This window comes from Drosophila kikkawai, chromosome 3L (assembly GCF_030179895.1).
Source record: "Drosophila kikkawai strain 14028-0561.14 chromosome 3L, DkikHiC1v2, whole genome shotgun sequence".
In the NCBI taxonomy this organism is placed as follows: Eukaryota; Metazoa; Arthropoda; class Insecta; order Diptera; family Drosophilidae; genus Drosophila; species Drosophila kikkawai.
In genome coordinates, this window is record NC_091730.1 from 18,329,997 (window position 1) to 18,340,746 (window position 10,750).

At 41.9% G+C, this 10,750-nt stretch overlaps 1 protein-coding gene across 1 annotated transcript; it reads right to left on the reverse strand.

The window, feature by feature from the left end:
* Positions 1 to 7,867: 7,867 nt before the first annotated feature.
* LOC108070382 (P protein-like) lies at positions 7,868 to 9,886 on the reverse strand. Its single transcript, XM_017160832.1, has one exon. The coding sequence runs from the start codon at positions 9,884 to 9,886 to the stop codon at positions 7,868 to 7,870; it is 2,019 nt and encodes a 672-aa protein (XP_017016321.1).
* Between the last annotated feature and the right edge of the window lie 864 nt (positions 9,887 to 10,750).

The following is a 10,750-nucleotide window of genomic DNA, read 5'->3' on the forward strand; positions in this document are numbered from 1 at the left end:
CATATAGTCTTCTATATGCTCTCACTGCTATATATGTCGGAACGGGCCGGATCGGACGACTATATCATATAGCTGCCATACAAATGTTCGATAAATTTTTAGAAAAAAAATTATAACTTGGCTGTTTTTCAATATTTTTGCATCATTTTTGAGATATAGCCATTTTATATTATTACAGAATTTTGGTAAAAATTTTATGAAAATCGGACGACTATATCTTATAGCTGCCATAGGAACGATCGGAAAATGAATAGAAAAAAAATTATAACTTCGTTGTTTTTTAACACATTCTTATCTACTTTTAGATATAAGCTTCTTTTATTATTTCAGAATTTTGGTAAAAATTTTATGAAAATCGGACAACTATATCATATAGCTGTCATATAAACGATCTGTAAATGTGGAGAAAATGTAAAGCTGGGAATATAAAACTGTAACTGTCAAACTGTAAACATAATAACTATAGGTAAAATTTAATGAAACTCTGTTTTGTGAGTATTTTCAGCATTTAAATCTATAATATAAACATCAAAACCAATCTGCAAGGGTATACAAACTTCGGTGTGCCGAAGTTAGCTTCCTTTCTTGTTTAAATGATATTTAAATAATTAAAAATCTAAACAATAAAAAATAAGATTTCCATATGCATTTATCTAATGAATAGTTTAAAAGAAAACACATTTTAAGACTAGCTGCAATATATTTAAAACCAAAATCTGTGGTGGAAAATTTAACAGCTCGAGTTAACCAATGCTTTGCAATGGTTTAGTTAAAGTACATATTTTTAAAATAATTAATAAAGGAAATAATATGCTAGAAGAAATATTTATATATTTAGTTAATTGATATACTTTTTTTTCAGCTTCAATATATTTACATCATTTTTTAAACAAACTAAGTTGTGACTTCTGCAGTGACTTCTAAATACAGGTTAAATGTAGTCGTGTTGCCATATCAAAGATAAAAGATAATGCTAGTGCTGCTAGATAGTTAAAAACTTAAAATCAGCGCCAAATTTTAAATAAGAGAAAAAAAATTTAAATGAAAAGAATATATAAAAAAATAGTGTTCTAATTTACATATGTAAATTTATTACATTTAAATTGAAAAATAAACGTACACAAAATATAAAAATTTTGTTTAAAAATTTAAATAATTTATAAACTTATAACTTTTAACTGTATGAATTTTTGCCGAATTATATTAAACCTCAGATTAATATTCAAATATAATATTTATCAGCATTTCTTAGGTAACTATAAAAATATTTAAGATAATATAAAAGTTTATGCTTCCTTTAAAAATTTTCCAATTTATTAGAGCCTCTAAAATTAATTACTATCATTCCTGTGGAATTCCTTTTGGAATTTCACGAGTGTCTCATAAGCCCAGGTCCACCGCCCATTTTCCTTAGTTTGTCTGGCATGAAATCAAGCGGAATGGAGGGAATTTTCACCACCACCGCCAGATTTTTTGGGTGTATAAAGAAAACAGAAAACTTTTCCACGCATCCAACGCATTTTTCACTGCCTGTTATATCGGTAATCATCGGCGGGGAAAAACGTGCCATTGCTGTGACTCTGACTTGCTTCCAGTGCACTGAAAATAAATTATTTATAATTTAGTTTATAAATATTATTATTTAAATAATACGAAATATTTTATAAAGCCATCTATAGATGGAAGTTTTTAACATCACAATATTTAGTTTAGCTATTTAAGAGAAATGAAAATAATGTATTTTCTCTGTGTTCCCCCCATGACAGTCTTTGGCCCCATCTTGGTCGGTCTTGGCCCGGCCAATTATGCACCGCGCGCCAAATGGTGAAATCGATGAAGATGCACAAAATGCAAAACGCACTCTCGGCCCGCCTAATGGTCAATATGGTGATAGCCAGCTAGCCAGCGGGTTAGCCATCCTCGTGTACGATATGCTGGTTCCCGACAATTATGGCCAAACAGGCAGTGCGGAGGAGCAGCCCCAGCTACAGGTGGGTTGTGGCTCCGATTCGCAGTTGCAATCGGGTTTTCGGTTTTTTTTCGGTAATTTTATTTGTATTCGCATTCGGCTAACGAGCTGTGAACGTGATTATAACTGCCAGAGCGACATATGAGAATTATGTTCAAAATGCAATTTGGCCAAAGCGGCAACAACAGCAGCAACGGCAAAAACAATGGCCAAGACAAGACCAGGAGACCAGGAGCTGTTGCTGTTGCTCTCGCGGATTAGGCGAGTGAAAATATTTGCTTCTCCATTGATCCGCTTGTTGGCCATTGTTTGTTAATGCCTCTGGACCCCGGCCACGGTCCGGGCGGCAATAAAATATGAATTTGTCTGGCGATTTCGGTGCTTTAGGAAGTGAGGCAACCGACCCGTCGTCTAACGGCAATTGATAAGGCCCCGGAGCAGGTGGGTTCACCTCTTGGCGGGGTCAACAGAAGTCGTTCCAGTCTCCCTCCCTGTTATTGTTTCATCGTGTTTGCCGGCTGCTGTACTGTTATGATTGCTTTCCGGGATTGGAGAAGGGGAGCGGGAACTGGGAGATGCCGCATATATGGCTAGGAATGAGTTAGATTCGGGTGGAATCCATAAGGAATTCGACATGGTAATGTGGCCGTAAGAGGGACTTGCAGATGCGATCTGACTTTATTGAATATTATGGAGTCATTATTACGAATTTCAGCCATAGGAATGTGGTTTTTAACCCTTTCTTACTGTATTCTTTTTAATTATTCAGATAACTATGTATTATAATATATAAAACTATGTATTATAATAGCCCATTAATGTTTAAAAAACACTTTACTTGAAATACAGCCAAAATAATCAGAAGAGCAATCAATCCATTTCACTTACCATCAATCCTGGGCAATCAAATCAAGCTCTAACCACGTTCAGTCCCACCAAAACCAATGCTATTTGTCAACCAATTTACGCCAATCGAGGTGGACGAGGATCAGGACCAAGCCAGCGAGCAACGGCACCACCCCCCGCAGGTGCAGCTGGGTGCGGACACCCCCAGAGTTAAGCCACAGCGGCAGTGGCGGCGGCGTTGGCCAATATGTTAAGTCCTCGGCTGGATCACAATGCTCATGTGACTTGTCAACGCTCTCGGCAAGGCACGAATCTGCTTCACGGCTACCAGGGAGAGCAGCCGGCGAGCAACGATCAGCGGCGGCAAAAAGAGGATCGAGATCAAAGCAGATGCGCCGCCGGTTCAGTGGGAATCAGTTGCAGTTGCAGCAGGCAGGCGCTAAACGGCGGCTACCAAATGGCGGGAATTTCCATTGCCCATACGCCCCGTGCGCCCAGCCCGAGTGTCTATGCCGCCTCTTTTTATACACGGGGAAAAATACCATTGGATTTTATAATGTTGGTCTCGTTCTCCTCTATACCTTTATAAAATTATTTTTTCAATAAAAATTACAGATAACAAATATTTTTTAAATATTTTCCTAATGAAAATTTATGAAAATATTCAGGGTAACCCTTTTAACTCCTTTATTTTACAAAAACTAATGAATTGTATAAATAAATAAGGCTTATTTTATTACTGAAAAGTAACAAAGATTTTCCCTCAGTGCACCTCCCTCTGCCCAGCACAAAGTACGATCAATCTATTGGCCCGGTCTTTGGTCGCCGGTTGGCTGCCTCACTTGTTAAGCGCCTCGGAGCGTTTTGTAAGAACATAAATCCTTCAGCTTCAGTTGCCCGCTGCGGACGGCATTTGAATGCAGTGAGCTGCTCGGGGCCGGGCTTTGGTTTTGGTTCGGCTCTGGGCCGAGTTTCTTTCCTGCCTCGCTCCGTCTCTGCGTTGGGGTTTTTTTTATTGCCATAAGTGGCAGGTAATTATGTCGCTTGCCTGATAAATTACATTGTTGACAACGCCAGGCGAGATGAGATGAGATGGGGAGAGCTTGCCGAGAGTTTTGCCCGGGGGAATCATTTTTGGCAAGGCGGCAGCGGCAGTGGCGGTGGCAATGGCGGAGCGGGAAATGGAATGAAAATCTTTGGTGTCACAGCAATCGCACTTTGATGGGCCAAGAAATCTCGAAAATAGCATTGAAAGCTATGGGAAATTTCGCCAAAACTTAATAGTAGCCTGCGGATATTTTCCATTTCCATTAAAGTGGGTGGAGTTTGTGAGTAGTTTTCTTAGGGGAGAAGATAGTATTCATATTTAAAGGGGTTTCAGAAGGTTAATTAAAAAAAGAAAAGAAAATATTACTATATTTTTCAATATATAACAAATTGAAAGTATATTTACTTATTTTATTTAGCCATCTAACTTCCTAAAATATTAAGCATTTCAGGCAAAAAAAGTCTCTGTGTCAGTCCCAGTTTTAAAATAAATCTGAAAAATCTCCTTCTTATCGAGAACACCTTAAACGGCGCTCAATTTAAGCAAATGAAGTTGCTCCTGATGTGCAATCTTAGACCCTCTTTGGCTAACCCCAACACCTTCGTGTGGTCATAAGGAAGATCAGAAGGAGGAGCTCGATGGTTCCAGGGGCATGCCACACAAACCACAACGATTGCGTGCCGGCGATAAGGCGTGTGCCGCAGCCATGGGATCGATGGATCGATGGACGCCGCCCCCAGGCCGAGGCCAGCGGTCAGTTGAAAGATGCTGCCACATCGGGATCCATGGAGCCGGGAGCGCCTTATATCTCCGGACACGGTAGCCAACATGCTTGGCTTTAATTAATGATAAGAAATCTGTATCTAAGGCCGTTGCCGCCGCCAGCAAGCAGGCAGGCAGCCGGGCACCAGCTCGGCTCGGCTTAACTCCTGGCTCCATAATGAGGCTGGCATTCAGGTGTGCTGCAAGATTCTGGGGCTCATCTTCGGGCACCTTGTGGCATCTCAATATCATGTAGATTTTTGCTAATGTGCGGTTCGCACTGCTCTGCAGTGCACACCATGCTGCCTGGCCGGGGCTCAATCTCATGCTCTCATACTCGCCATTAATTAGCTGAATTTATTAGATGGCCATCTCGCTGTGCAGCAGCAGCGAACGCCTGGGAATTTTTTGAATCCCTTGCATTGCTCTTCGCACTATGGAGAGACTTTGGCTATGCAAAGGAGCTGAGCCGTCCATTCCTGCTTTTTGTGTGCTTTCCTGGGAGTTTTTCTAACCAGAACGAAGGAGATGACTGAGTGAGGGAATGACACTTGGTTACTGCTTTGAATTTGTATAAAAAATAAAAGAACTAAAGAATACATTTTAAATATTGAGGGAATAGTTATCAAGTATCTGAACATGAAACAAATTTCCCAGTCTAACTTTGTATTTAAAAATAATAATTAATTGAATTAAATTATGTAATTTATAAACAAGTTTAACATTTAAAATTACTATTACAGAACCAGAAAGCCATGTTGATCCTCACGCTGCCATCTCTAATCCACGCACCCCGACGTGTGTAGCTGCGGATTGCCAAGTCAAGTCAGTTTACGACGTGGCTTTGTTCATGTCTACGGGCATCGACGATCGAATGGCACCAAATATTTTATCCGACCAATCGTCGTTTGTCGCTGGCAGAGAAATGGAGAGAGGACAGGGAAACGCATCGGATTAGTACGAGTTGGACTATTAGGAGTAATAAATGGTTTTATATTGTTCCATCTCCAGATCAGCGAACTTTATGTCCCGTGTATTGACATTTGATTGCTCAACAGATTGGCTTATTAGCAAATGGCCAATGGTTGATGGGAGGGAATTCTCTGGGAACTTGTAAAGGCTTTAATGGAATGGTTAGCAATGGCTTTTAGGCGATGCTTAAAGAGAATCAGGGGGACTTATTGCAAGAATAATTAAAGAATTGATTTAAATGATGAAAAATGCTTATTGAATCTTTTAATAATTCAATTATTTAATCTATGGCATACATCAGGAAATAATAATCATATTTATTTATACCTGTACAAATAAAAAGTTACCTTACTTGTTTTAATGATTAATGATACCAATAGATTCTTCACTTAGTTTTTTAATAAATATATATATATTTTAATCAATAGTGTTTCTAGGTGAATCATTATATTCCTAAGAAGCAGTACATTTTTTTCATACCTGATTTAATCCATCAATCAACCAATTAAGCCAATCAATTCTTAATTACTTAATTACAGTTCTTGGCATTGCAGAGCATAAAACTGCAAGACTCTCCATGACTTTAATCGCCTTTAATAAAACGAAAATATGTTTGGCTGTTTTCAGCCATCTTCAGCGTTTCAATTCATTAAAATGTTTCCCAATCGAATCCCAGTCCCAATCCCAATACCGGACCCCCATTCTCATACCAAACCAGCATAGTTCGAGTGTCCAGAGGCCGCGATTCAATGCGGAACTCCACCATGTGCCACTCTGGGCCACTGAACACGATTTTGTCAACCTCTGAAGCCGCCGACGCCGAACCAAAGCCGTAGGTTCACTTGGCGGCTTTGTGATTTCAAATATTTGTGCCAAAAGTTGACTCCCAGATTGGCTTACTCGGGAGAAAAACTGCAGGCGCTAAAAATATTTAGAACAACTTAGAAGTCGGTGAGCTCCAGAAGCATCTTGAGTAAGAGATTTTAATTGTATGAAAACAAATAATCGCTTGGCTTCACCGCACTCTTCGTTACCATCATTGTGACTCATTAAAGATCTTAAATAAAGCAGCTCCAAAACCAAACAACGTTTGGCAATTACTTTGGGAGCCAGGCATAAATCAAAGTCTGGCTAATAAGCCAGCAAAGCTGACGTTGCGATCCGGATACTGCTACTCTCGGAGGGTCAGCTGCATGCCTAGATGGATGGCTGCTAAACCTGTTGGCGCTCACAGAATCCGTGGAGATCCCAACTCCTCCCACCGGGTTCAGCGGCAGCAGAAGCATATTGACGCCAGTTCACCCACAGATCAGATTCCGCTTTCCAAACACCGACAATGTATGCTAAAATGGCACTTCATCAGCTGGCCTGGTCGGCGATGATTGGATGCCATAGCCGGACCCGAACGACCCCAAATCCGTGGAAATATAGTTGAGTCCAATAGTAGGAAGGCGGTGGGAAAAAGTGGGAGAGTAGTCTTGGCTAGTTAGCCGAAAGAGGGAGTCAGGGAGCGAGTGGTAATGATTCCCAAAGTGATTTCACTTTTAAGCATAATCTGTGGAGTTTCAATACCCTGTAAATGAAGGCATATTATTTTCATTTAAACATAACTATTTTATATAAACTTTAATTTAAAATTGGAAGCAAACAATTAACTCACTCAAACCTTCGAATTGAGTTTTGTATTGTCAAAAGTTTTATTATGACTATGACTTTACAGATGTATGATACCGTCGAGCTTAGGAGTTTTCAAGCATTCCAATTAGGTTTTTGTATTTGTCTACTCTTTTTTTAAGTCGGCCCAGCCTCTGCCGCCGCAGACTATTTAACAATTTTTACTACTACTAAAAATTCCGGCAACAAATGTGACTGTCGACTGGCGAGAGACGAGGCTCGCTCTGCTTGCATCTCCTTCCGCTGGTTAGTTGTAATGCGGGCGTTGCGAAAAAAGAATCGCAAGCTGTAAAATCTGGCTAATGGCAAGTTTGTTGCGAAAGCGTTAATTAAAAACCAACCAACCGACCGACAACAACACAGGCACAAAAGTACCTTAACTTTGTTGCCACAGAAGATCTCCGGGTCTGACTTTGCCTGGCTTCCACTTTGACATTCAGTCGAGCCATTAGTTTATATTAGGGAACTAGATCAAAGGGGCATTAATAATTAAATAATACAATTTAAAAAGCTGATTTACAATCATTTTAATATATTCAAGACACTATTTACTATAGTTTCCATTAAAAAAAATAAAAATGATTTCATGTACATTATCATTTTGTATTATGCCAGCTGAAGACCGAGTGTGCGATCAGCAAGTAGACCGAGGCGACCGTAAGACTCACAAGCATCATAGGGAAGCCGAACAGGAAGAACTGCAAAAAGGTGATGTGGTAGCCAAACCGTCTGGCAACCACCACTCCCATCCAATTGGCGTAGGCCCCTAACAGGGTTCCATTGGCGCCAAAAGAGGCTCCATAGGCCAAGGCCCAGATGAGCGGCGATAGCGGGACTTTGATTTCCGTATGCAACATCAATATTTTGATCATTCCCACCGACAATTCCATCACCGCCACATTATTGACGAGGGCTGTTGTGAAGGCCGTTAGCCAGACGACCAATAGAATGGCCACCGTCGTCTGGTGGTCCGCCTCGACGCTGGATATTACCTTGAATGCCTGATTGCCCAGCCAGGGTATTAGGCCTAGCTCACGCTGCACGGCAATGAACACGAAGTGGCCGCCCAGGAAGAGCACGACCGACCAATCCAGGTACTGGAACACCGTGTCCAAGTCATCCAACTTGGCCATGATGACCAGCAGAATGGCGCCCAGGAGGGCCGTTTTGAAATGGGCGGCACCCGGCAGGAAGGGCTGCGAGTTCAATATGAAACCGATTTCTACAAAGAGCAGGACAAAAAGGCTCTTCGCCAGCAGTAGCTTGTCGCGGATGCCATGATGGGTCTGGAGGTAAGCCAGGGTTCCAAAGTACTTGGGCGATGGCCTGATGCACTGCCTTGACGGTTGGTTCTCCCTCAGCCAAGCCATCGTTCTCGCGACCTCGCGGCTCAGCCTAGGCCTTGTCGCCTTGCGCTTTGCAGAAACCATGATCTGGTTGTCTTCAAGCCGGTCGAGGTTCCTCCGCATGGTCAGGTAGATGACGGGAAAACCCATAAGTACAGCGCACAGAATGCCGGGGACCATGTGTACTGAAAATTTGATGAAGTCCAATCCAGTATGAGTGGCTAGGATCATGTTAAGCGGTTCTCCCACTAGGGTCAAAGCTCCGCCAAAATTCGAGTAGATAACCACAACGAAAATGACCAGCGGTGTTTGTACAGACATCACCTCGCATAGTAGAATTGCAATGGGGGTCATCAGAAACACAATCGTCACATTGGGAATGATACTGGACAGGAGGGCCGTGACCATGGCCAGGAAAAAAATCGCTAGCCACTTGTGGCCCTTCGAGACGCGATAGGTTTGGATGGCCAGCCAATCGAAGATTCCGCTCTCAGACGTTATGCCCGAAATGATCATCAAGCTCAGCATCAGCATAATGATCCTTAAGTCCACCCAAGTGCAGATCACACTCAGACCAGGGCGCTCTCCCAGTACCGCGAGAACCGCCAGGCCAGTGGTGGCCATCAGGAGGACGCCGAACGTTGGATCCGTCAGCTCGAGCAATATTATGATATACAGGCCCAGAAGCAAAAGGACGGCATATAGAATACCGAGATGTGTAAACTTGGGAGTGTAATCGATATCCATGACCAGGGCCACTGGAAACTCGCATTTGCTCTCCACTATCACTAACCCAAGTACATCACTCCTTCCCCACATCGGGATGCGAAAGAGTTCGGTTATCCTTTCAATCTTGTTAAGCTCCTCCGCCCTGTGCAGGTACACATTCCACATGGCCGTGCGCTGGGTGGTACGGTTCGTGACCCAGTCCAGCAACTGTACGCGCACGCCAACCGCAGGCACGTTCTCCTCCTTGACCGGGACTTTCTGCAGCTTAGCATCAATGGGTCCCTGCAGACTGAGCTTGATAGCCTCTTCCGGCAGATCCAAGCGCCGGAGCAGGGTCTTTTTGGGCAAAATGGTCACCACCGAGGTCTCAAGATGGTTGACAGGCGAAAGGATAATGACCGATGTAAAGAAGCTCCATAGCAGCAGCAGCAGACCAACCTTAATGAGTTGCAGATGAGATTTCCAGAGCGAAACTGGATGTGTATCCTGTTCCGAAACACTCGAGTCTCTATATTCCGGCAGATGGGATCTGGAAGACATACGTGTTCAGACAATGCGAAGGCTTAAACGATATTGATGCTTTGATTTTCAACTGAACAAGAATTTAGTCAAATACTTCAATTGAAGGCAAAGTCAAATGATCGAAAGGAATATTCTCATTATTGTAACCGTTGATACACTAATTTGGATACCGACTTCAATGGTTGACAGTTTAGCCTATCGGCTGGCCATAATCAGGGCCAATTGTCTACCGCTTTTGGCCTTCTCGGAGAAATGAATAATAATCCTTAATATGGAGCACAAATGCGACTGCTACAATTCTCATAAATGGCCTAAGCATATTGACATTTAATGCCAGCTTCAAGACCGAATAATACACATATATAGTATCGTCTGGGCCACTGGTTATGATCTGCATGGGAAACGATTATGGCCAAATTAAAGCTTAAAAGGAAGAAGTCTTTGGTCAACATTAGAAGTTGGATGAATGCGGTTTAGATATGCTACAAAAATTTAAAAACTTTAACAATAGAGAAGTCCTCATTAGGAATTTTAAGTAAGCATAATTTAAGCGTTAAGTCCATGAAAAACGAATCATCTTATATTACATTTCGTATTTAATTAAAATTCTTTTATTAAATTACATAAAACTTTATTAATTTATTTGCAACTAACTAGTTTCTGAGCAGTGCCACCCTGAAATCTTTAAGTAGCCATTGCATTACAACCGTTTTTCAGCTAATAACCAGAAAAGTAAAATGGGCACTTACACCGGATTGAACGCATTCGATGCTGAGTTTTTTATGCCGGCTCCCCTATGCCGCTGAATCTGTAGGAGAAACCCCTCGCCTGCTTCGTTCCAACGAAACCGACACCCCACAGAGTGTAAAGTGTCTCACGTTC

Coding starts and splice junctions, on each gene's coding strand:
- LOC108070382 (XM_017160832.1), bottom strand. CDS start 9,886: ATGTCTTCCAGATCCCATCTGCCGGAATATAGAGACTCGAGTGTTTCG.